This window comes from Sminthopsis crassicaudata, chromosome 6 (assembly GCF_048593235.1).
Source record: "Sminthopsis crassicaudata isolate SCR6 chromosome 6, ASM4859323v1, whole genome shotgun sequence".
In the NCBI taxonomy this organism is placed as follows: Eukaryota; Metazoa; Chordata; class Mammalia; order Dasyuromorphia; family Dasyuridae; genus Sminthopsis; species Sminthopsis crassicaudata.
Window position 1 is genome coordinate 167,447,941 of NC_133622.1, and position 27,824 is coordinate 167,475,764.

The 27,824-nt window shown below is 33.6% G+C and overlaps 1 protein-coding gene and 1 pseudogene across 3 annotated transcripts in view; one reads left to right on the top strand and one right to left on the bottom strand.

Annotated features, from left to right (window-relative positions):
* Positions 1-524: 524 nt before the first annotated feature.
* HSPA4L (heat shock protein family A (Hsp70) member 4 like) overlaps positions 525-27,824 on the bottom strand; it is a 58,973-nt gene continuing 31,673 nt past the window's right edge. For all 3 annotated transcript variants that reach the window (XM_074276768.1, XM_074276769.1, XM_074276770.1), the window contains 10 exons: positions 27,108-27,214; positions 19,720-19,853; positions 16,936-17,135; positions 10,762-10,857; positions 9,794-9,931; positions 6,596-6,721; positions 5,788-5,895; positions 4,090-4,209; positions 3,145-3,306; positions 525-1,235 (listed from right to left, as the gene is read on the bottom strand). In XM_074276768.1, the coding sequence (XP_074132869.1) occupies positions 1,041-1,235; positions 3,145-3,306; positions 4,090-4,209; positions 5,788-5,895; positions 6,596-6,721; positions 9,794-9,931; positions 10,762-10,857; positions 16,936-17,135; positions 19,720-19,853; positions 27,108-27,214 (1,386 nt within the window). In that variant the 3' untranslated portion in view covers positions 525-1,040. The remainder of the gene's footprint in view (positions 1,236-3,144; positions 3,307-4,089; positions 4,210-5,787; positions 5,896-6,595; positions 6,722-9,793; positions 9,932-10,761; positions 10,858-16,935; positions 17,136-19,719; positions 19,854-27,107; positions 27,215-27,824) is intronic.
* LOC141546062 (synaptosomal-associated protein 23 pseudogene) lies at positions 22,470-23,197 on the top strand (annotated as a pseudogene).

Genomic DNA, 27,824 nt, shown 5'->3' on the forward strand with positions numbered 1-27,824 from the left:
TGAATCATCATGTTAAAGAGCAGTGGGTGAAGGATATGCCAAGAGTAGTTGCATTACTTCTCCCTCCCTTGGAAATATAAGCTCACTAGACATTTTTAAAAAGCTAAGTACCGTTTAAATCTAAAGAAAATTGCCAAGACCAGAGCAGCAAGCCTGACTAAGTTAGCAATGCTTTTTTCTCTTAACAAGGAAGTTGGAAGTTATTTTCTCTGGAAATTCTCATAGTCATTAAGCTAACATATTTTAGCAGCAGCAGCAGCATTATCTTGTCTTCAGCCAAAGCAGGTCAGCTTGTCTTCAGCCAAAGCAGATCATCTCTTGCAAAGTAAAAGTAAAATGACGAGCAAGAAATCAAAGCCATGTTTTTGGTAAAGGAAATATTATTGCTGGTGTCACCACAACTCAAAATTGTGTTTTCTTTTTGAAATTTGAGTTTTCTTTTTGAAATTCATGTTTTTGTTCATCTGTGTGACAATGACAAGAAAACCTTGAATTTCTCACAATACATCAATGAGATGGACTAGTTTTGTCAGCTAACCTCTTATTTGTTTTAATATTTAAATTATAACAATACAATAACTAGAAAAAGGTCAGTGCTTCAATGGCTTTAAACCATTTCAATTCCAATTTTTTTTTTCAAAAAATAACGATGCAATTAAATCTACACTTCTGCATCAGTAGTGCAATACAGTGTCCTTTCCTGAATAAAGGAGCTGAGGTTTATCCACAAGAGAAGCTTTAAATAAGGTAGATTGTTGCCATCTTTCTATCAATTCTGCAAGTCTGACATAAGATACATTGGGAAAGCTTAAACTGACTTATACAATCTATTCAGCTAAAGCTTCACCTAAGCAGCATTAATCATTGGAAATGAACATCAGAGGTGCACTCAATATAAAACACTTTTCAAAACTACTGCAAAGAACAAATGACAAAAATGGCTAAGAACAACAGAACATCTGTTGGGTGTCCCAGATGCAAAGAAGAATGGGCCCTGCAATTACTTGCACTGTCTGAATATGTGATGGAGACCCAACGCCTTAGTCCACTTCCATCTCTCCAGTAGAAGGTTTAGTATGTGGGGAACTTTCCTTGGCTGCATCAGGCTTACTTTCAGGCCCACTCTGTCCATTCATTGGTCCATTGTGTTCACCATTCGCTTTTGCTTGGTCTTCAGATACCTCCACTTTGGGTTTGGCCTTGTAAATGATGGGGTTACAAAAATTATCCAGCTCCTAATGGCATTAAATTAAGAGAAATGATTACATTTAATACTGAATATTTCATTAAAATGCTCTTAAATGCACTTGTGTGCTTTCCTTTTTTTAAACTTCTAACACTAAGTATTCACTACATGAGATGATATGTAACTGACACGTATAACAAGGTTATTTAGTTGTATTTTCATTATGCTTCTTCCCAATCCCATTCCCTTAAAAATTTTAAGAGTTGCAATAACATAAGTTTATAAGTTCTAGGGCATGGAGTAAGTTTTGCTTTAAATTTTTTATTCTGAACTTAAACACCAAATAAAGCAGAAGCTTCCATATACAGAGAATACAAAAAACAATTGGACACAGAACTGAGGTTCTTCATTATGTACAGCTTCATCTTTAAATATATAATGACCTCACCACATCACTTTCCTCTAGTGTGATCCCTTCTAGGCCTTCTTTCTGTTCTGCAGTTAAAAAAAAAAAGCTTCAACAATCATCCTCTCTTTATCTGTGAACAACTGATCCTTTACCACCTCCCCCCAAGTGAAGGGAAAAAACCAAACCCTTGAGTATTATCTGTATAATTTGTGACCAAATCCAAAATTAGGAGGCAGAATGGTACAATATATAGAGCAATGACTGATAGAGCCAAAGAACCTAGTTTCAAATACTATCTCATCTGCTCAAACAATCACTTAAAACCTCTTGGTTTTCAGCTTCCTCAATTGTAAAATGAGGAAATTGGGTTAGCTAGTATCTAAAGTCACTTCCAGATATTATATTACTCCATGTTTTTTCACTCTTCACCCTATTAATAAAGCTCCTGGTTTCTTATGCTCTCTTAGGTTTCTTTTCTCATTCCTAATTTCCAAATTTCTTTTGTGTTCCTCAAGCATATACTGTTTATGGGAAACATTTTTTTTTTCTCTTCATCAACCCATAAGAATTAGCTAACTTTTAAAAATTCCTTCTATGATATTTCTCGGGTAGTTTTTTCCAGGTCATTGTTAAAACTTTAGAAGGCAAGGAGGGGATGGAATTGTCTAATCTTGAAATATGAATTTTACACTTACCTTTCCCAATGTTCTTCCACAAATATGCTCCCTATTAATTTAGAGAACTTATATGTCATTTTAAGATTTTACTTCTTGGATATGAAGTGCCTTATACTTGATTAAAAAATGAGAAAATTCCAATGGGGAGGAAATGAAGGCACTTTCTCAAGAGACCAACATAGATACAGAGAGGTAATGACCAAATGAGTTTTTAAAAAACACCTAAAATCAGGGACAGGTAATAAAGAAATTAAAAAGCATGGCACAATCCTCTAAGAATGGTGAAAGGAATGCCAAAGCTGAAAATAAGTGGGAGGATGGCAAGGAATGCTAAGGAGAGCAAAAAAAAAAAAAAAAAAAAAAAAAAAAAAAAAAAAGCTTTGCTGGATTCTTAAAACTACATTGAGAAAAAACAGCTATATCTAAGAAGTCAAAGGACTGTCATTTTGAGTAGGTGAGGGAGAAAAGGCATCATTAGTCAATCTTGATTTTGTTTCATTGCCAGGGAGACTCATTTTTGAGCTGGGCAGAGCACAAGTGCAGGTTAGTAGTACTCTGGACCATAGGAAAAAAGCCCTTGATAACCAATGAGAAAGGAGTGCTTAGAGGCATTCTGCTGGGATGATAGTAGGGCTGTGAACCCTCTGACCCAAGATCCTTCAATGGACATTGCTTCCATTCCCCAGCTCTGTAGATACTATGTCTACTTTCTTTGATGGTCAAGACTGAACACCCAGTAAACGTACATGCCAAACCACTATACATAAACATAATTCCTCTGCTCCAAGCAAGTAAGAGAAGCACAGGGACTTGGGTACAGTAGTTTGAGACTTGAGGGCCCCACGTTACCTCCCTCCCTGCCAGGATCTTACCTTGGACTTCGTGACTATTTCTGCTACTTTCACCACAGGGTCTTGAGTGAGGCTTAATTTGTTCTGTGCATTCATCTTACTGTTCAACCAATTCATAGCCTCATTAATAAATTTTTCCACCTTTTCCATGTCAGCTGCATCTAAGTGATCATATTTTTCATCCTAATTAAAAAAAAAGACTATTTAAAGTACGAGGCAATCCTCAAAAATATATGTATTCCGATCATATTAATGGGCTTTGTGAGAAGACATGTGACAATTTAGGTGTGGGTGCACACATTTAAAAAAACAGTACTTATATTTTACAAAATAATATACAAATAAACACAAGTTGACAGTATCAATGTTTGCAGTGTTTGCAGCAACTGGAAGAGACAAATGAACAGGATGGGCTGGGACTAATTAATTAGGAAAGGCTTCCTGAGGAAAGCATGAATTGTTCCAAGTTTCTGAAAGGTTGGAAAATGGTGGGATTCTCTCTCTATGAAGGAAGATGTAGATCAGTAAGGAACACAAACTAACAAAGACATTAAAAAAAATAGTACGAGAAACCAGGTGATCAAGATACATGATATACTGAAATGACATTGTCCCATGAAGTCAAAATTGGTCTCAGCATTTTTTTAAAAAGGCTCTACACTCAAAAAACCTGCCGGTCATCTCTAAATCCAAAGAGAAAAATGTCATTGGCATTATGATGATGCTTGGCGTGCTAGGATTTATCAGTTTTACATGTACTATGCCAATACAAGAAGCCTAGCTTTAAAATTTCAGTTTGGCTTAAAGTAGAATCTTCTCTGGAAAATCTGTATAGGATCTTCTCTGGCAAATCTGTAACAATTTAGAGCTAATTTATAGATATTTGCCTTGAAAATTAATATGCAGGCTTACAAATAAAAATGTGATATCCCCCTGCCCTCTCCCTTTTCTTCACAAATGTGGTACCTTATTCTTAAATGCTTCTACCACTTTCATGAGTAGTTGGATCTTCTTTCCCAAGTCATTTAAAGCTTTTGGTCTCTCTTCATGTTCTATGTACCTAATTTGAATAGGCTGACCATATTTCTGTAAGCAATAGAGAAAGAAAAAAATTAAGTACATTTGAGGCTTTAAAAATAACAAAAAAATGAAGCACAATGTTGTGGCTTGGTTACCCAAGGGTAGCATTAACTTTCAAGATAAATAATAAAACCTCTTCATATAAGATAATTATTTCATTTAGTCTTAAGAGATCTCTCAATATTCCCTAGAATCAAGAAGGAAGGCCTTGGCAAAATATTAAGACATCCCTTTCTTTAGTTTCCTAGAAGGAACATAATTAGTAACTTTTGGTTCTAAGAAATCATCCCATTAATCAACTCAGAAGGCAGAGTCCAGAAAATTAACTGCCTAGAATTTCTGTATTAACATGCCATGTGCTTTTGAACAGAAGTCTAGGAAACTTTACTGGATAAGAGCAATGCTAAGTGTGCAAACTGCTTTTAAAACAACAACAAAAATCCCAACCTAGAGAACTTAAAAGTTAATCTATCTTATTGCACTCAAGACATAAATGGACCTTGCTTCTTACTGATTATATAACAAATTGTACTAGAAAGAAAGATTAACCACGGCTCTATCCTTGGCTAAAAAGTAAGCAAATACAATATAAAATTAAAAAAAAAAACCCAACTAAATATTCCTTCCAGAGTTTTATGCCCCCATGTAAAGGCCAAGAAGCCATAACAAATTTTATGTTAAGTAGCCTGTAATTCTTATTCAAACTTTTTTTAATGGAAAGAAGGTAAACTTAGAAGTTTAACCAAAATATATAAAGAAAAGGCTAATAGATGGCAAAATTACTCTAGATTTGTCATAGCAAAGTTGTGAAACACTGAACTACTACAATTTTTCCAATGTGTTCTACTTAACGACAAAGATCCCATTAAAAATAAATTTATTAATTTTTTTAAAAAGGCAGCTGGCTCTATTAAGATCCCAAGAGAAAGGTACCAGAAAAATATTGTTGATTAATAAAAAGATCCTGACTGGAATAACCTGAAATATCAAGATTCTATACTTTCTAACCAGAAATTTTTAGAGATGTGTTCTCTCTGCTTCCCTTCTATAATGCAAAGAAGCTGCCAAAAAAATCTGTCTACAATACAGGTCTGATCCATGTCCTCCTTTGGCTGGAAATTCTGCAGGAGTCCTTCCTTAGTATCATCCCAGAATAAATAATAAACTCCTTAATCTAACACTTAATAACCTACACAAGCTATCTCCCACCTGTAAAGTGTTTCACAAGTGGAATACCTCATTGCCGTTGGATACTAGGTCAGAGCACTGGCCTGAGAGTCAAGAAGACCCAAGTTCAAACTCCAACCCCACCTCATATTCTCTCATTTGTCTGCCTCTCTTGTCCTACGCACTTCCACAATTCCGATTTTGACTCAAGGATATGGACCTTTATCTCAGTCCAAACACTGACTAAAAGTCAAGTGTGTTGTTCAATTCTATTAAAAAACAAAAGATCAACACCAAACGTCACTCAGCCAGGATGGGTCAGGGATAGAACTTAAATCCAGGCTACCCTGATCCCAAAGCTAGTGTTCTATCTACTTTGTGTCTGTCTTCTAATGACCTAATAACAAACATTATTACCTTTAATTCATGAAGTTTATCCACATAAATTTGTTTTGGTTGATCTTCTCCATCTTCATAAAGCCAATTTTCGGTATCTTCCAACACTGAAGACAGTTTATTTGAATCCTAGGTCCAAAGTTTTTAAAAAATTGATTGAAAATGTTTCCTTGGAAAATCCTTGCAATTGCACTTCCACCCATAAATGATACAGAAGGCATGTTGCGTATGCCATTTTTAAGGTTTTAAGAATGGTGCTTTAGCATATCCCCCACCATTAATAAAGAAAACGGTTGATAGCTGTGGGGGGTCTAACAGCTATGGGGCAGTTATGATTTATGTCACATTATGGACAGATCCTATCTGCAGAAAGTTTGGAGAGAAAGAGGAGACATTATATTTTCTCTTAGAAGAAAAGAGTTGCTCTTTCCACTCTCTCAGACTCTTAATTCTGTCTCATCCTGGACTCACAACAAATCTTTGAATTTCTTCTTCTAAATAAGTTGCCTCTATAGAAATGGACCAAATTACTTGGCTAGCTGGCCTGAGACTCCGACTCCATCTGGAGGCACTTCTCTGGGCTTGTCATTCTTTGTTTTCTCTTGAGAAGAGACTCATTCTCAAACTCCTTAGCTAGCTTGTTGCCCAGACCCCTTAAATAGCCTACCAATCCTACAGTAATTTGGATTTGGCATCTTAATTTAAATATGAAGGTAATCATAAGTTTATTAAAATAATGATTTGTTTATAAATATGTACTGTTTAAAAACTTAAAACAAGTAAAAGAAAAAAAAAGAGGATAAAGAAACTCAAAAGGCTGTATTCTTACTTCTGCAGTGACAAATTTTTCATAGACATTGCACAGCTTGTCTCTGAAATCATACACATACTCTTCAACAGCATTCTTGGCATCATTTCTTTCTTTCTCTAACTTGTCCTGCATGATCATTTTTCCCTAGACAAAAAAAAAAATCCAGACTAGTTCCCAACATAAGTTCCATTTCAGTATTTAATTAACAAAATATAAATATTAAAAAAAAATAAAAACAAAATCTCCTCTCAAAGTTTATCATTTCTCTCTATGGAGAAGGGGAATAACATTTTTCATCATGAGTCCTTGGAAATTTTCTTGGATCATTGTATTATTATGTTTTAATTAATTAATTTTTGATAACACATTGCTTTATGAATCATGTTGGGGAAGAAAAATCAGGACAAAAGGGGAAAACCATGGAAGAGATAAAAAAAAAAAACAACAAAAAAGAAGTGAACATAGCATGTATTGATTTATATTCTATCTCCATAGTTCTTTGGAAGCATTTGAAATTCAGCATTTTCTGTCCAAAGTCTATTGGGATTGCTTTTGTATTATTTTGGATTAAGAAACCAAGTCTTTCATAGTTGAATATCACACATTCTTGCTGTTATTGTGTAGAATAATAGTTCTGCTTGTTTCGGTAAGCATTAGTAATATGATGTAATCATACTAATTATATTAGTATATCTTCTTACCTTCACATACCACAGCTTATTCAGCCATTCCCAAAATGATGGGTACCTACTCATTTTCCAATTCTTTGCTATCACACAAAGGACTGCGACTGCTACATTTTTGCACATGTGGGTCCCTTTCCCTCCTTTATGATTTCCTTGGGATACAGGCCCAGTAGAGACTCTACTGGATATGGGTATGCACAGTTTGATAGCCCTTTGGGCATAATTCCAAATTGCTCTCCACAATGGTTGGATTATTTCACAATCCACCCCAGTCTTCACACATCTCCTCCAACATTTGTCATTATCTTTTCTGTCATTTTAGTTAATCTGAGAGGTATGAGGTAAGGATCATTTTATTATTGATCAAAGTAGCCAAGGTTTTCATGGTTTCATGGTTAATCTCTACAAAATAGTTGTTACTATGTACAATGCTCTCCTGCTTCTGCTCATGTTAATTTATATCAGTTATTACAAACCTTCCTAGATTTTTCTAAAAGCATTCGAATTCATCATTTCTTATAGCACACTAGTGTTCCATCACAATCATATACCACAACTTGTTTGGTTCAACAATTTTCAATTTGTTGGGAATCCTTTCAATTTCTAATTATTTGACACTACAAAATAAGTTTCTATCCATATCCACCAACAATTCATTAATGCCCCTATTTTTTCCCACAGGGATTGTTTTCTTTTTTTCTTTTTATTGATTATATCCCCAATGTTCAGCATAGTATCAGGTATATTAACAGGCACTTAACAGATGCTTACTAGATTGGTTTCTTAGATATAATTACTGTAATTTTTAGAGGTTTTTTTTTTTTTTAATTTTGCTTTATTAGAGGCAAAGAGTCTCTCGAAAAATACGTACATGGTTCAAAAAACAACCCTGAAAAACAAATCCCTCAAAACATATTTACATAGTCCAGTAGAATAAATTTCCACATTAGCCATATCCAAAGTTCTAGGTCTTTCCATTTTAAGTTCCATACTTCTCCGGCAAGAGTTGAGTGAGTGGTGTATAAAACATACGTATGGTTAGCAGAAGTAGCAGAACAATGACTTTGCAGTCAGGAGACCTGAGTTCAAGTGTTATCTCTGGCATATATTGGTTGTATAATCCCAGGCAAGTATCTTAACTACTAGGTGGTCTGGTGACTCTTCCAGATTATAAACTGCAGACGGAGCAAAACTGAAGTAACATTGTTAAGAGAATTTCATAGATTCATACATTGATCTGAATTTGAAGAGGCCTCTTTAGAGGTCACTGAGCTCAACCTCTTCATTTTGTAAAGGAGAAAAAGCCCAGAGAGTTTTAAGTTACTTGCCCAAGGTCACACTAATAAGTATAAGAGGCAGGGTTTGAACCTAGGTTTTCCTGACTCCTGAGTCCATCCTCTTATCTGAATGTTCCTTTTTCAAATGAAATCACAGGTCCCTGTCCCTTTCTCTGAACATTATGGTGGTCACTCCCAGCTTCTCAATGGACCATGCTATCAAAGTCCATGGTTGGGAATTCAGAATGTAATGTTCCATAATCACCAAGCTATAGGTGGTAAGTGATGCTCCTTGTTTCAGTCTTTTCTACCTATTATGTATTTACAATTGTTCAATGTATTAATACTATTGAATCTATCCACTATGTAGGAGTACTTCTATGAGACACCACATTCAAAGGTCCAGCCCAGGGTATTCCACAGCCTTATTTCTCCATTAGTTTTGTGACTAGCAATTCCCCTGGCTATACACCCATAAGAGAGGAGAAGGCTATAGATAGTAAGAGAGCAAGAATGGTGGCTCCAAAGTGGGAAGTACTGGAGGGCACCCCACTCCCCCTCCCAACATCATTTCAGAGGCAGTTCCACATCTATCCAGCATCTTTCTCTACCCCCACTACTCCTCACTCACCCACGTCCCAGAAATTGATGGTTTCTTTACTCACCATTTGTTACTGTTAACTAGGGGTGATTTTCTTTCATAGTTTGATCATATCGTTCTACATAAAGGATTATGTCTTCCCCTATTAGATAGTCCCTGCCTTCAAGAAGTTTACAATCTTTTTTTTTGGGGGGGGTATTTGTATCTTAGCACTTACTTAGAACAGTGCCCAGTGCATAGAAGACACTTAATAAATCTTTATTAACTTGACAAACATGACAGTTATCAAGTCATGGAAGAATTGTTTCACTAGGAAGTCAGGGAGGTTAGAATCTAAATCCAGTGTAAATCTTGAAAATAACTAAGAAAATATTTAGTGTGTGTGTCTATATATATACATATATATATATACACATATAATCTTAAATAAATATTATAAATAATATAAACAAATAAATATAAATAATATAAATAAATAAAAACATTATTAGTAGCTAAATTTTCTTCTTAAAAATTGAAATCTAAGCAGTTAAGCTATGTTAAATATTTTTTACATATGGGGCAGTATAAACAAATTTCATAAAAAAAATTTCCAAGTTGAAATTTCATAAAGAAGACTAACAACTCTAATACTAATCTCAAGAGTACCTACCTCATTTTCTATATAACTGTTGATGAGATCTTGGCCCAACTGTCTGTACAGGGTACTCTGGATAGGCAAATCAATACTCTTGACTTTTCCTTTTTTAACACTCTGGGTTGCTCGATCTTGCTTGTCTGGATGCACTGGCTGTGAAGAGCAAAGTCAGATGAAAGAATATCTACTTGAGTCATTCCTGTCTAAACAAAGGAATAACCCTTAGGCAAAGAAAAAAAAGTAGATAAGATTTCCTTTAAACTGGAAAATTCTGCATCACTTAAAGCACCCTCCACAATACTGTAGCATCTATTTTTAAGAAATTTGTTTCTTTGTACATAGGTTACACTGAAATATACAAACAAAAAAAAATCTCCTTTTCTCACTATATCTTTCAGTTAACTTTCTCAGTTTCCAAATTACAGACAAGGTGTCAATAATCTATTTGGGTAAAAAATGTTCCTTATTGGGTGCTCCCTACATCAAAGAAATAAGATAGATGTATGAATTTGAGCTGTGCAGCAGTACCACCCTACCCTATCCATCGCCCCACAATAATCCAAACATTTACTTGACATTATATTAAATAAACTACACAGGTTATTCAAATAATAACAACAACAAATAAACACAAACATTTTGGAAATGTATGCCCAAATTTTACATTGCAAAGGGGACTTCCATTTTAAGCTTTAAAATTTTACTATAAAATATCTCAGATAAAACCAGACAGGACATGATCATAAAACACGATCCTATTTCCTTTTATTTTATCATCACTGAAAATTTTTGTTATTAAAACTTTAATACTAGAAAATTTTAATTATATCATTTCTTTTTCTTAATGTATTTATAAAAATAAAAGGTTATGCTATTGTCTTAATTCAGTCTCAATTTAACTGAATGAAAAGTAAGTTATTGGTTCATAATTCTCAATGTTCACTTACTGTATACACAGAGGAAAGAGAAAATGAAATACAAACCTTTGCCTTGGCACCCGTGTGATCAATTTCCTCTTCTGGGGTATGCTCAGCATGGCTTTTTTGATGGCCCTCTTCTTGGTCAACTTGCATTTTGTCCTAGGAAGGGGGTATATAAAAACGGACAGTACATATTGTTGCAAGAATGATTTTCCTTAAAGCAACATAATTATAAGTCCTTATGACATTCAAAAAGACTTCAAGAAGATTGACATATAGATACTATACTTTAATATGTATTTTTTTTTAAATAACTACAGCTACAGAAAAAGCAAATGACAAAGCCTATCTACAATGGTGCAATGACTTGATGACCCTATCATTTAAGAACACATTAAAAAAGAAAAAAGCTACACCACAGCCAAATTTCCAAATCAGAATTCACCGACTAGAGTAAAAAGCTGACAGGTACCATAACTATTCAGGTTTTATTTTACACTTGGAAATATGCAATATGGAAAATTAATATTTTTTTCAACAAATCCTAACATGGTCCAAATAGAAATGAAGCACGACAAAACTGCTTCTCTCTGGTGAGGAGGCCAACATTGATTGATGTAATTTGCCAATAATTTGAATATATTCTCTTATCATTCTCCTTGGGGACAAGTATAGTAATAGCAGGAAAACAATTAAAATGATATTAAAGAGAATAATTAAAAATTAACATGAAAGGGGTGCAGTTTATGTAGCCATATTAAAAATCTGAGTGATACTGCCTACTATCTAAGGGAGGGGGTGGAGGGAGGGAGGGAAAAAAGTTGGAACAGAAATGAGTGCAAGGGACAATGTTGAAAAATTACCCATGCATATCTTCTGTCAATAAAAATCTATAATAATAATTAAAAAAAAAAAGAAAATGATGGAGGTGAAAAAAAATTTGAGTCATAATACTACTATATAGCCCTTAACATTTACAACTGGTTGTACAAGAATTTCAAGGTCTTAAGTGTCTCTAGTGAAGCACTTAAGTTTTAATAACATAAAAATTGGCTGTGTCAAAGAACTGTTTCCAACACTCTTCATTAGATGAGATTATTTTGGAGATAATCTCACACACCAAAATGTGTGTGTGGTGTATATGTGTGTATTTAAGATGACACCACAATTATCAAAAAGTCATGGAAGAATTGTTTCACTACGAAGTCAGGGAGGTTGGAATCTAAATCCAGTGTTAATTACTAACCAACAAACCACTAACCCTCACCTACGAATTGAGAAGTGAGTCCTCAATTCACTATAAATTATATCAATTCTGTAAAAATCCAATAAAATTCAAATGTCAAGAATTCATGAATCTCAGATTCAATTTGTCCTTCTTAATATTTTTATGGCAAATTTTGGTTCCCAAATGGGTTTTTCTTTTTGCGTGTATTCATTGTTTCCCTCTAGCTGTGGTACTGTCACCTACAAGTCACTCTTAAAGTCACTCTTTTTCGTTAGTGCTTTCTAGTTTGACTCTGGTTCCCATCTTCATCCTTTGTTTTGGAGACATCATCCTCTACTCTTTTTCTCCACCTACTTCTCAAATCACACCTTTGTCTCTTTTGCTGCCAAGTATTTCCTTCTATCAGCTAACCATCTTTCTCTGTGCCCTGTTGCTTTCATCAATCTTATTCACTCCTTCATGCACCATTCTCCTAAATGGGATCACTATTTCTTATCTCATCTACCCACCATTAGCATTAATATGAGATTTATATTGGACTCTTCCTGGTCCTTCATTTAATATATTCTTTGTTATTAAATTTTGTTAATTTTAATCTTGTTTTTAATCTGCCAACACCCTAGTCATGGCCACCACTGCCTCTTGCCTGGACTTTTGAGTAATTCACAGGTCTTTCCACCTACACATTCTCTTCTAACTAATTTTCCTCACCGTTGCCAGTCTAATTTCCCTTATCTTTTTGGACCATGTTATGCAGTTCTAATGGCTTTCTACTCAGGCCACTTTCTTTGCCTAGTATTTAAAGCATTCCATTAACCTGGCACTAACTGACCTTCCATATTATTTCCTGATACACTCTTATAGTTTCTGCCAAACTCTATCACTTTCCCTTAAGAGTAACTTTTTAGCTCTCTTTAGAATTCAAATAGCCTCTAATCTGATTACTTCATGATATGAAAATTATCTACTCTAGTGAAGGAAATCCACCAGCAGATTTATGTGGCATACAGTTATTTTGATTAAAACAACAACAACAACAACAACAAGCAAAACCTGATGCATATTTGTACTTCATCTTGAATTAAAATGTACATAACACTTCTTACATTTTTAATGTCTGTATTTCTGTTTGCTCTGCTGTTATCACTGAGAGGAAAACTATTCCAAAATTGTTGCCATCCTTCCCTTGTACTATTATCTAGATGCCACCAGCCATCAAAAAGGACTATTTCAAATTCTATTCTTATAAAACTCCCTGACTCCAAATCCCTTTCATATTATGTACACAAAAAAGACATGCCATCATGAAGACTTATTCAGAATAGCAAGCTCTTATATATGTGACAGGCACTATGCTAAGAACTTTACAAATATTTCCTCATCTGATTCTCACAACAGTCCTTGGAAGTGTAAAACATAAAATACAATAATTTCGTCTTATAATTGAACTGAGGCAGAGGTTAAATAACTTGCCAAGAGTCACTCAGCTAGTAAATAGCCGAGGCCCTATTTGAACTCAGGTCTTTCTTGACTCGTGAGTCCAATGAGCTATACACTTATTTGCAATCACTTAATTGCCTTGAAATCTCTTAAGCCTTTATTTTATTCATATAAAATTTCACTCATTTGCTTTTGCATCAGGCATTTCCTTAAGTATTTTTCAAGTAGGAATCCTGAATTTGAGAGTAAAGGTCCTAATAAGGAGGGAGCTATTCTATTTTTTTCCCCATCTATTCAACAGTGCTTCATAAAGAAAGTCACTCAACATTCCTCTAAAAGCAATGCCAGTTAAAAGAATTTTTTTTTAAAAGATCACTGAGGCAGAAATTGCCCTTACTTGGTATATAAAGGAAACCAATTTAATATCTAGCTGAATCTAGTCAAATCAAGTCAACAAACAATTATTAAGCACCAACGATATTCCAGACATTGTATTAAACACTAGGGATATAAAGTAAGGTTAAAAATAGCTCCTGTTTTCAGTCTATGGGGAAGATAACTTGCAAACCAACCATGTACAAAACAAGATAAGATGGGATAAATTAGGAGAGAAGGCATTAAGGAGAATGAGAAAGGCTTTCTGCAGAAGGTGGGGCATTCTAGGCAGGGGGGACAGCCACAGAAAATGCTTAAGATTTTGGAGACAGAGTGTCCTGTACAAGCAGCAGTCAGGCGGCCAGGATCACTGGATCCAAGGGACCCCTGCTTTGAAAGGTTACTCCCAATATATAGTTTGTGTGAAAGGCCTCTCGTCCAGATGTCAGTTTAAGCAAACTACAATGTAGTACAGGGAGTGACTCTAAAGAAAGGAAAAAATGCAGGTACCCTGTGTACACGTCACGAATAGTACAATCTCTCAGGCCATTCTCATTTTAGAAGTCATTTGGACAAGCCTGGTTATCCTGCTTTTACATGGGGAGGCATTAGGGTAGAGGAATGCAAAGAGGACTGGTGTTCACAGAGAAGACACCTGAGCATTAATTATTAAAGGCTAAGTTACAAGCTATGCCCTCTGTTTAAGAAGCAAAGCAAAAAAAAATGCTGAAAAGGATAAATATTATCTGGAAAAAAGTCACTTTGGAATCCTACCACCTTCATTCATCCCTTGGCAATGCTGAAAAAAATGATTCTAATGCCTAAGAGTTTTTAATTGTTTCATACAGTCTTGTATATACATGTTTTCTTTTTGTGGACATTCTAGGCAAACAAAAACATTTCCACATATCAAGAAAAAGGGAGAGCTGTATATACATGGAATTCAAGTACTCATTATTTGTAACTTTTTTTTCTAACCTCAACATGATACTTGACATGACCGTGCTAAAACAGCCCTGACGTTCTGTGAATCTCCTTCAGGACTAACTAGCTTTCCTTTCTTTTTGCCCCAAACTACAATTTTAAGTTAAGGGACATCACAGTGTGTAAAGAATGGAGAAGGTCCAGAATGTAGACAAGGGAATAATTTTAAAAATGGATAGTGTTGTCATTTTATAACAATATTCTGTGATATATCTGCATCAGAACTGCTCTTTTTTCTCCAAATAAAATATGAATTTAAATAATAGTGGGTAGAAGCCTTCCATTATATGGAAGGAAGAATAATAAAAAGGAGTTTTCAAGAATTTAAAAACAAAAACCCCAAAACAAAAATCCTACAAAACAGACACACTACTTCTGTCTTCTGTGTATGTATATTTGAGTACTATTCACAACAGTTCCAGTAGCCTGAGGTTGTACTCTTCTGATTGCCAAGAGCTCATCACAGATAAATTGGCCATAATACACACATCTTAGTCACTATTCCTCCCCTTCTTGTTCACCACTTATTCAGGCAACAACAACCAAATCCACTTAAGATTCTTAAACTCTTATCTCCATCAAATTGCTTCTAATCACCATCTTTGTGATTTCCCAGGCAGGTAGTCAGGCTGCCACTTTCCTTTCCCATATATGTTATCTTTGTCTGTATAATTTCTAAGGTGACAGGTTGTCTCTTAGATGTTTTCTGCCCATGTATGTATCTCTCCAGTGCTTGGGACAAGACTTGGCATATATAGAAAAACCTGAAAAATGCTTTTCCATTCCTTCCAGGTCAAAGATGAATGTAACACAGGTCTATGATCCTTATTATAAGCATTCTAAGTTCTAATTAAGATTTATTTTTTGCTAAAATTTAACAGACTATTTTGCTAAAAAGTTCGTGGACAATTTTAATAGTGTAAAACCATAACATAATTTCCTTTTGGATTAGCAGGATCATAGGTACGTTTTTAAACTGTGCTAGTCAATTCTGATTTGTCATTTTTGGTGTCTATTTCAATTCTAGGCCTCAAATTTGTTTTTTAAAAAGGAAACCAAGCATATCTTAAGTAGTAAAAACATTTTAACAAATCAAAGGAGTGTGATTATAGTGGAGAAATGATTATAAAAGTTTCTGAATGGAAGTAGTTTTTATTTTAAAATAAGTCTAATATTACATAGGATACATGTCAGAATAAAATAATTAAATTCAGAAAGTCATTCTTGAGTCAAAAGTAAGTTAACATAACTTGGGACCCCCCCCTCCACATAACACTATAATATAGGCCTACTAAGAGGATGACATACAAACAAGTTACAACTTAAGTAAATCACATTAAATTTAGTACTTTAGTTTAGCCTAAGTGATGAGAAAAGCAAGAGATGGCAACATTATGTACAACAGCTGTCTCTGAAGGAAGACACTGCTTCTTGGGTTAGAATTCCCTTTTAATAGTTTTGTATATAGTACTTTGTATCAAGTGCTTAGCATACATTTGTTGGATTGACCACTTTTAGAAGTATTTTATGTTAATAAAAGCAAAATAAACCAAAATATCTTTAAAATGGAAGGCCCATTCTAAGCATTTACATTCAAGATGAAATACAAATGAACAAGTCCAAAAACCCCCTGAATTTTACTCTTAGTAATTACACATAGTGAAAAATCCCAAAACTATTTCCTCTTTGCCAAATGCTGCAACAATTGTTCTAAATGAGGAATAACAAAAAAAGGCATAGTTTATTTAGCACAAATCTAGAAAGTATGGATATATCAAATTCTAGTTTAAATATATCTACATATGTACTTCAGCATTAGTCATTTTGAATGAACTACATTTATTATGGAAGCTAAAAAGATAGCTCATTGTAAACTACATTGTTTTAACTGTTGTCCTTAGAAAGAAAAACTAGCTATGGTCACTATATATGGGATATAGGGTGAACAATCTAGAACTTTAAAAGAAAAATACATTATCCCATAAAAAAGTCTTAAAATTTTGAAGAAGAGAGATTTAAATGAATTGCTTCTTTGATACTGTTACATGGTAATTCTTATAAGCAGAGAAATTCTGCAAACTTTTAGCTCAATACTTCAAAATTCAGACTCTAAATAATGTTATCTCAAATGGATTGCTTTTAAAAGACTAAAGTATTGATACTAGAAATATTGTTTAATATAGGAGTGTTGAAAGGGCATTTTTACATACCATCTCATCTTTGCCTTCATTCTTAAATGATGATTCTGTTTCCATGGGTATATCACTGTGATCCCCTTCCAAACTTTGCTTCTCAATTACCGATGCACTAGCCACACTGAAGATACCATGGATATTAACACGTACTTTAACCTTCACTTTGGAACTGTCACCATCAGACTGGGGAAAAACATTCTGAATAGTGAAGTTCCCTTCAGGGAAAAGAAGGTTATAAAAGCTTTGGTCATAATGTGTTTAAAATTCTAGCATGTCTTAGGCTGACTCTGCAATCAACACAACACAGTCTGAGTTATTATTATTCAAAAACAACGCCGTGAAGATGGTAAATATCACAATCCTGGTATCCCACAAAGGCTTACAGATTCTAAAACTGACACTGTAAGGCATGAAAAAATCAAAAGAAGCCATCCCCAATTCTTAACATCTCTACTATGTTATAGGACAGCTAGAATTCAGAAACAACCCTTTTTCCATTTTTAAATTCATTCATTTTCCATTCAAAATTAAAATAGGATCAGACAACAGCCTAGCTAGCCAACTTAGTTATAAAAAGGCTTTGGGGTAGTCTTCAGTCAGGTCCACTGTTCCAAACCCTCCTTTTTAAGGAAAAATAACATTTCTCATGTTGCTCCCTTAAAATTTTCTACCCAAAGTACTAAGAAAAACTCAAGGGTTTTTCTATATTTTGTGGCATAATTTAAGATAACATTATTTCAAAGCAGCAAGCAATGAGCACATCTTAGATATGTAATTATATTAATATTAATTCTGTAATGAGATCGTTTGTACTAAATTCTCTCCAGTGAAAATCATTATGATAGCCATTTCAAATAGTTTTTAGTCTATTGCTTATATAAGTTAATTGAAATTCACTGACAGTTGACTTTTTTTGCTTTGACCAAATATTTCCTAAATGCCAAACAAACCTCCTTAAAATGAAGATTTCTTCTGTCTATAATTTTACAGAAAGGAAGTTTATTGAGACCTTCACCTCTACCCATATGTTTACAACAGTGACCACAGTATTTGACCAGAGTTTTGTTTTGTTTTTCCCCACTCTTGATTTTTTGTTGTTGTTGTTGTTTTTTCCTCTGACTTTGCTTTTTCATTCAGGCATTTTCTTTCTTTATCCCACAGAAACAAACATTTCCCCCCTTTCCCTCAGTTCTCTAACATTTTTTTTTTTTTGGTGTAACAGTATTCCATGACACTCATGGATCATGATTTGAAGGCACATTTTATCTCCAGCAAAATAATCATGCTATGAAAATGTCTGTACATTAATTTCTTATTGTATCTGTTAATCTCTTTGGGACAGTCTCAATATTGGAATATTGGCAATGAACAATTTAGCTATGGGCATGAATAACTTAGTGACTTTTGTGGAATGATCTCTAATTATTTTACAGAATTGCTGAACCATTTCATAGCTCTACCAATAATGAATTATAGTAAGAATTAGCAGCAACCTGGATAGATTCATGGACCTGAGATGACTCAGGTTTTAAAAGTCATATTCCTATGTTTATTGACAACCTAAAACATCTTTTTCAGGTAGTTGTTGATAAGTTTGTATATTTTCAAAAGAAAACTTTTTAATTATCTTTTAGTCTAACAGAAAAATGGTTTAATCATTTATTTTGTGTCAATTATTGATTTTGGAAGTCATACTTTATAAAAAAAATATGAAATTCTGTTAAGATTTTTCTCAAACCATGTTTCCTTCTAATTCTATCTGTATTGATTTCATTTGGTCAGAAACTTAATCTTCAATTCTCCTTTTTTACTATGACTTTTTAATATTCAGATTATCTATATAGAATTTACCTTGTTATATGTTCTAAGATGTTGTTTTAAAAGCTATTTTAAATCCTATCTAAAGTTTATATAATTTGAAAAATTTAAACTATTACGGTTCTCAAATACTATCTGTGAAGTAATACTGGAGGGGGGTTTCCTCTAGTCACAGAAGAGCAAAGCTGAAAAATATGGTGACAGGTTCTCAAGCTCACTAACATGAACTACAGGGTAATATTTTTATACTAATCAAACAGTACTTACCCCAGTTACTGCTAATCACAAAGTTGAAGTGAGGGGGAGAGGGGAAAAGTGTTAAAAATGCCAAAATTATAAGAAAGCAAATTCTGATCATAGGTAAAACAGCAATATATAACTATCTGACTACAGAACCTCAATTACTTTTTAGATGAATGGTTTCTTAAACTGAGGACATTTAAATAGGACATTCATAAAAAGGATGAAGATAACCTAAACTCAACACATGGAAGTAGGTGATATTTTACATATGAGTATCTACTCTCTCAAAAATAGTAAATAAAACAGAAATGCCCAGTGAACTTTATGTAAAAAAATCATCACTAAGACACTTTATTTTGTAAAAGGAGATGGTATGTGAAACCTTGCATACGCTATCAGCTATCAGGTTCCACTAAAGAGTTAAATTTTTTAAAAAAATTGTTTTTTCACCCCTTTTAACTTTTTTTGTGGCAGGGGTTAGATTTGGGCATTAAGGTAAAGTAAAGGTATACTTCTGAGTATATCAGAAGTAAAGGTGATGTAAAATCAGAACTTATCATCAATATATTTTTTAAGGGACATAAAATCTTCTTAAAGGCAGAAAGGACTTAAATTAAATATTGAAGGTTCAAATTTTATAGTCTTGCAGTCTTGAACCAGATCAATTTCAAACTATCAGTAATGATGTAAAAAATGTTGTCTTTTTCATAAATACCATCCTCTTGAATTCTCTCTTACCAATTCGGGGATCAGGATAAGGCACTTCATGTGGATTCGTATAATATGCTTCTAGTTCAAATGGTTCCTTCTTATGAAAGGTAATAACTTTTGAGAATGGAGCAGGATGGTTCTTACAGAATACTTCACATTCCCTAAAGAAAAAAAAAAGTTTTTTTTTTCTTTATTTTAAATGACAGATGCCCACAATCATAATTAACTATAGAAACCACTTACATTTTAAACTTTAAAGTGTTCAGCCATTGCAAATACCTGGTTATAATGATCAAAAACTGAAAGACTATACTAAATAACTGATATCAATGAATGTATATCTGAATGTTGATATTCATCATATATAAGATGAAAAAAGCCATAAACTTATCAATAGGAAATTCTTTATTACTACCAATCCCTTCTTCTTTCTCCACTTCCACATGCTAAGAAACAAACTAGTACCCAAAGTATTAGTTTTATATCTTTTAAATTTTTTTTCCTTTATTATGCAATGTTCTATAATTGGGAAATAATATTTCCAAATACAAAACAGATAAAGAATACATATAAAAGTATGAATCACCTCTACTCTGCACAGCTATTTTCTCTAAATAGCAAGCATTTGTATTGAGCTTTAATGTTTGAAAAGCACTTTACACATGTGTTATATCTCACAAAATATCTTGCTGAAACAGGTGTATTTTTTATTATTTCTGTCTTTTAGATAAGGAAAGTGAGGTAGGCAGAACTGAAATAACAGGGTTATACAGCTAACATCTGAAGAAAGATTCAAATTCAAGTCTTCCCTTCTCTAAATCTAACACTCCACCATCTTATGCTACCTTAAAGAATATATCAACATGTATGTAATACATATATTGTATTTAACATATACTTTAACATATTTAACATGTAATGATCTACCTGCCATTAGGGGGGCTGAGGGGAAAGAGGGGAAAAATTGGAATAAAAGGTTTTGCAAGTGTCAGTGCTGAAAAATTACCCATACATATATCTTGTAAATAAAAAGCTATAATAATAACAATAATAAAAAGAATATATCAACATGTTACTATCAAGATTACCTTAGATGACTGTATTTTTTCACCTTCTACATTCTCTTTATAATTTTTTAAAATTTATTTTATTTAAAGAAACATAATAAGAAAAAAGAAAAACAGAAAAGGAATATACCAAAAAAATGATACAAAAGAGAATACTATCATGTTCCCAATAGAACATCAGGGAGGATTCAAAATATGTAACAACAAATTATCAGTTCAAGAAAGTACATATAGGAAAGCACAAAGCAAGCTTATGTAGAAGACATATTCAGGAGTGTCCATCTTTTCTTTACTTTCTTGTATAAATTGTTCTTTTGTTCTATTGTATACCTTTTTTACTTTATTTTTTTCCTCTTTCATCTCCTTATCACCTCTAAGAAGGTTATAGTTTTAAGAAAGCATATACTTTTATATACCTATGTAGATATACACATACACATTGCTCACCCCTACCCCCACATACACATATTTTTCCTAAGTCTTTTGACTCTTAATTCTGCTCCTTGGTATTAACTTAATCTCTCTCCACCCATGAGTCCCTCCTGTCTTCTTCCCTCACCCTTTGCTTCCCTATCTGCCCATCCCTCCTCCATAATTTGTTTATAGATTTTAACATCAGACTGGAAAAATGAACAGATAAAAAAAAATCCCAATTTGTCATAGAAAACTATTATGATGCCAGAGACATTCAAGACACAAACCCAGAAGAGAATGATTCCTAAATATCTTCAAGCAAAGTTTCAAAGAATAACAGCTTGGGTACAAATTCAATTAGAATTTTTGGAAGATGTGATGGCAGAGTTTTTAAATGTTTTTAATCAATCAAATGAAAGCTATTGAGGAAAGCATTGGAAAGGAAATAACAGCTTAGCACAAGAAGTACAAAATTTTGCCCAAGCAATAAACCTCCTGAAAATTGGAATGGATCGAATAGAAGCCAACGACTCCTAAGAGACAAAAAAAAAAAAAAAAAAAAAAAAACAAAAACAAAAAAACACTGATACAAGTTCAAGAAAATGTAAAGTTATCTCATAGCAAAAACAACTGACCTGTAAACAAAAAAGAAAGAATTTAAGAATCTCTGTACATCTGAAAGTCATGAATTTTTTTTTTAAAAGAGCCTAGATATTTTATTTCAAGAAATTCTAAAAGAAAACTGCCCAAATCTCTTAGAAACAAAGAGAAAAGTGAAAATACATCAATCATCTTCTGAAAGAAACCTCTCAAAAACATCATAGCCAAAATCCAGAGTTCCAAGTCAAGGAAATAATGCTATAAGCATTCAGGGAAAAAAAAAAAAAAGATTTCAAGTGCCAAGGAGCCACAGTAAGGTTCACAAAAGACATAGCAGCCACTTCTCTAAAGTAACAGAGCTTGGAATATGGCATTGCAGAAGGTAAAGGATCTAAGTTTAATAACCAAAAATAACTTATTTAGCAAAATTGAACATAAACTTACAGGGGAAAAGAATGGACTTTTAAAAATAGGTAAATGCTAAGCATTCCTGATGAAGACCAGAGCTATGAAAAACCTCTGCAGTGTAAACACGGAGAATCTACAAGCAGTAAACAAAGAAAAAGAACTAATTGGGGGAAGTACGCAGGTGCCTGTTGGGAGCGGGATAAAAGGGGAAATGTGGAGGGTTCTGAATACGCATGTGTCAGGGGGACGCAGCCCAGAAGCTTATCTTTGACCAAGTCCGGTTTGAAGAGGATTGGAAGGGGAAAGGCGAAGTTCTCTTTATATCTCAGTAACTGTTTCTTTGTTTATCAAGAATTTTGATTCATTATGGATGATCTGTCAGCAGAAGAAATTCAGCTAAGGGCTCACAGGTGACTGATGAGTCCCTGGAAAGCACAAGGAGAATCTTGGGTTTAGCCATTGAGTCTCAAGATGAAGGAATTAAAACCATCACTATGCTGGATGAACAAGGAGAAAAACTGAATTGCATAGAAGGAGGCATGGACCAAATAAAGTCATGAGAGAGACAGAGAAACCCTAACAGAACTCAACAAGTGTTGTGGCCTTTGTGTTTGCCCTTGGAATAGGTCAGCAAATTTTGAGTCTGGCAAAGCTTACAAGGCAACATGGTCTGAAGGTGGAGACAATTCACCTGGTAATGTGGTTTCTAAATAGCCAGGTCGTATGACAAATGGTCAACCTCAGCAAACAGCTGCAGGAGCAACCAGTGGTGAATACATTAAACGGATAACTAATGATGCTAGAGAAGATGAAATGGAAGAAAATTTGTTTCAGGTGGGCAGTGTCCTGGGAAATTTGAAAACCATGGCTATAGACATGGGCAATGAGATTGATTTTCAGAACAAGCAAATAGAAAGAATCACTGAGAAGGCTGATACTAACAAAGATCGTATTGATAATGCCAATGCCAGAGCAAAGAAACTCACTGACAGTTAAAGATGTTGTTGCTGCCTTTATCTGGAAATTCTTTCATCTGCTACATCCTCCAGTTCTTCTGAATCAATCAATACTACCTTTCAGTGTTTGAAATTTCTTTGCCCCAACAACCTACTCTAAACAAAGAGAAGGCAAGGGACAGAGAAGTGAAACAGATTCTTGTCATTTGGTTTCAAGTTCTTGCTCTTTTCCTTTGTGAAGCAGATTGATATAAACAATTAAGTCTTCCCTTTGGGGTTCTTCTCCTTGGTACACAGGCTGAGGTTGCATTGTAAAACCCTTAAAATTGTTATACATTCTTCTTGCTCCATTCAAGCAGACTTCTGCTTTCAGGATTTTTAAGCATTGCCAAAGACAGCAATGGATGAGAGAGAGTATCTATATACTCTGGGGTAGGATAGGGAGGGTTAGAGTTTGGGACGATTATTTGTTTTTGCTTCTGTTATTCCAGTAAAAGTTCTATAGAAAAAGTTACATAGAAATGTCTAGTCATAACCCATTCCTCTGGGCAGGTGGCCCAACCTCTCAAAGCTCTCAGGGCAACTGCCTGATACTCTTGAAGTTGCAGAGCATGTGCCTATCTGCATCAGATGAAATCACAGGGCAGGATCAAAAACAAAATCCTTAAAGTAAGGGTAGTGATAAATAACTTTTTGGCTTCTTTTTGCTTTGGGAGATTATGATTCTTAAAACATTTTTTTTAATGAACAGAGTTAACTTTTTTCTCTTTTAGATAAAAGAACTTAATTTTTGTCCAAATGATTGCTATACAGAGATATGCTTTGTAGTCCCAGTTCATGCTGCATTTTCCAGAAACACTTTGTATAAGTTTATAGTTTAAAATTTAAAAAAAATTGTAGCATTAAAAAAAAGGACTAATTAAGAAGAAACTGCTTACATTCTAATTTGGGGAAAGGACATGTGTCATCATCGGGTCCATAGAGGGAATCTAATCACATAAAGCAAAGGATTAGTTCTGTTATATCTTCATGATTTTAATGTAAAGAGAAGGGAAAAAGAATGGAGAAGGAAAGGGGCAGGGAAGAATGTGAGAGAGATGAATGTTGGGGGAAATTGTCTCACATTTTCAGAATGCCCAAGACAAATGCCATACAAACAAGAGTATGAAGTGGGGGACACTTCTTGAACTGCCCTTTCATCTGAATTGGTCAAAGCAGAGAAGCATATATATATGTTTAATATATAAAGACATGTGACTCAATAGGAAAAATAAAAGAGAAAATGAAAAGGATGATAAATTGAGGGATTAGTTCTAAATAAAACAAACTAAAAATGTATCAAAAAAGTTTAAAGTAACTCTTTTTAATGTGGCAAAGAACTAGAAACAAAAGGAGTGCCCATCAACTAAGAATGGCTGAACAAGTAATGGATGGCTGTAACTGTAGTAGAAGATTGCTGTGCTATCAGAGAAGATAAAAGGGATGGTTTCAGAGAAACCAGAGACTTTTATATATTGATTCAGAATAAAAAGGAGCAGAACCAAGATAATTCATAAATTGATAACAATATGTATAGACAACTAACTTCTGAAATCTGATTTGGGTAATAAGCAACTATAATTCAGAGAACCATGATAAAGCATGCTTATCCACCTCCTGGTGAGAGGTGATATATTCACAGTGCAGACTGCAATATATTTTTTGGTACATGATCAATGTAGAAGTTTGTTTGGCTTAACTATATATATCTTAAAGGTTTTTTTTTTTCTTTTTCAATATGGAGGGGAAAGCAAGAAGGACAAGGAGCAACAGTGAGGCAAAGAAGCTGGATTTTTTAATTGTTTGGAAAAAAAGAAAATTTAGTTTAAAAAGACGATGTGTGATCTGCTAGTTATTTGAACTTCATTTTTCCAATCTATCAAAGGAAAGAATAGGACTAAATGTAAAAATTTTTCGAACATGAGCCTTTAGTATGTTCATATTTATTTATAAATCATAGATTTATACTGCTGTATAAATAATGTATTCTGTTGATTATCTCTAATTTATTCTAAATGCTTTGTTTTTTTGAACGAGATCTCCCCCATGAAAACTTCTAGAGGGAAAAAAACCCCTGTTTTTGTCTTTGCTCATATTCCCAGTGTTTAGGATAGTGGCTAACAAGAACAGGTGCTTCATAAATGCTAGTTGACTAATTGGATAAATTGGATTATCAAACTTAAAAAAAATTCTGAAAGTTAAAAAGAATGAAATGAAGAGGAAATAATATCTGATCCTAGATTTAATGGAGAACAGATGATGTTTAACTTAGTAGTGAAGTAATATTGCTCAAACCTGAGCAGCTGGGTGGATGATGAATGAGACAAGAGAAAGGCTTGAGAAAGATAAATTAAGTGGCCCTTGAAACAGTCTAAGTGAGAAGTGATGAGAATCTGAATTGGTAACTCTAAAGAACAAAAACAGAAATGAGACATGGAGAGGGAAACAAAACAAAACTTGGCAATGAATTGATTATACGGGGTGAGAGAGAATTAGGAATTGAAGACATTTAAGTTATAATCTAGAGAAAGGAAAAACTGGAAGGATAGTATTACTTTAGATGTAAAGTAGTCTGGAGAAGGAATAAAAGTAAAGATATAAAGATGATATAATATATTGCTTCAATCTATCCATGCCTGCTGATAAAATGCAACTTACTCTGTACTACTCAAAACCACTGCACTGCTCCAGAATTAAGAATCTGATTTCTGAGGGGCATTTTCCATAGCCATGCAAAGTGTATGCTGAAGATAGGGAGCATTTTTCCCAATGGGAGCTGCTGCTACAGGTATTTGAGTTGGGGTTACATTATAATGGCCACGAGAGATCAACACTCAGCTAAGAAGAGTAGGGTCCATAACTTGTATAGGAGAAACAGTGGACAAAGTAGAGAAGTGTTATAGAAAAGTATATTTTGTGGATATTAGTTTTGCTGAAGACAAATTTCAACTTTCCCATTTTCTGATTTGTTGATCACATAACACTTGGGAGGCCACAGACTAAGATGATTTCTCTGAGGGCTTATGACATACAGTCCTATAAAAGAAATTTGATGGGATTTTGCCAAAACTAGGACAGGTATATTTAAGCTGTCCTTAACAAATTATATTCTAAAAATGTTTATGAATGAAATTAAAAAACACTTTCCCTCAGAAACATTATATTAACCAGTCAATAACTACTAATTAAATGTTAATTATGTACTAGGCATTTGGGGACTAAAATAGAAGTCACTAATCAGAAGGAAGTCAAAAACCCAAAGAGAACTGATAACATAGTTGAGAGTAGAAACATTAAATAAAATACTATCCTCTCTCCAAAACAAAAAAACTTGGGTAAGGAAACTTTTTTTTTTTTTTTTTTGGAGGGGTCAACCAAGGAATTAAAGAAATGGCTCTTTAGTAAACTTGAAAAAATTTTAAATATTAAAATTTCACTTTTTTTTTAACTTTACACAGATGTAACTCATTTTGCACAATAGGAAATGTAATTTTTGTAAAATTTAAGTTAAAATTTAAACTATTAAAGTTTTAAGTTGGAAAACTTGCTACTTAAAATTTTTAAAAACCTGGGAGAAGGCCTATTTTGATAAGAAAAAAGTTTAAATTCAAATGTAACTTATTTAACTGTTTGAGAAATATAAAAATATAAAATTAGAATAATTAATTCACTTTTATGAGGTTAAACTTCTTTTCTTAAAATAGAACATATATATATATATATAATTAGAATAGATTTGACAACTTACATTTTGCCATTTTCTTATTTAGTCCTAAAACTCAAAACTTCTAAGTTACCAATGTCATTATTTTCTATTTTGTTTAACCCTTTTTCTGAATGGTCTGATTTCCTGATGTCTTAGAACTTAGGCTTAATTAATTTATCTAACCAATTTGTTAGTTGCTAAACACGAGTTTAAAGGCAGACTTACCCAGTTCCATCCTCAAAAGATGACTTCCATCTTAATGTTATTGAATAAGGAACAACATCTGTGATGGAAAATTCACGAACTTTAAAGGCTGGTGATAGAATTGCACACTGAAAAATAAAGCATTAATATAAGTCACAAGGAAAAAATACTACTTATGACTGAGTTATTTACAAAAAATTGCTTCAATAAAATCTAACATGTATTTTCCTTTTTTTTAAATTTAAAATTAAAAAAATTTTAGGTGGTACACATTAATATTAATTTTTTATATTATTTCCATGAGTCAAGTAGAGAAAAATTGGAAAAGGGAAAAACCATGAGAAAAAAAAAAAAAAGAAAAAAGGGTGAAAATAGTTTGTTTCAATCTGCATTCAGTCTTCACAGCTCGCTCTCTCTGGATGCAGATGGCATGTTCCATTTTTATTGGAATTGCTTTGGATCATTGACTTGCTGAGAAGAGCCAAGTTATTTGATCATCATACAATCCTGAAGTGTATTTTTTCCAAGTTACTTCTGATAAAAATTAGTCCTCTGTAAGAGGACAAGAAGGTCAATTTGTCTTCTTTCAAAACCAATATAATAAGTATTTTGGAATTTCTTAAAGGGAGAACCTGAATTTGACCAAGTCTTTGCTGTTAAACACTTGGAAACCTAGTAACTGAGGCTCAGAGAGATTAGTAAATTGTCAAGTAATAGTGTATTTCATGATGAGGATTC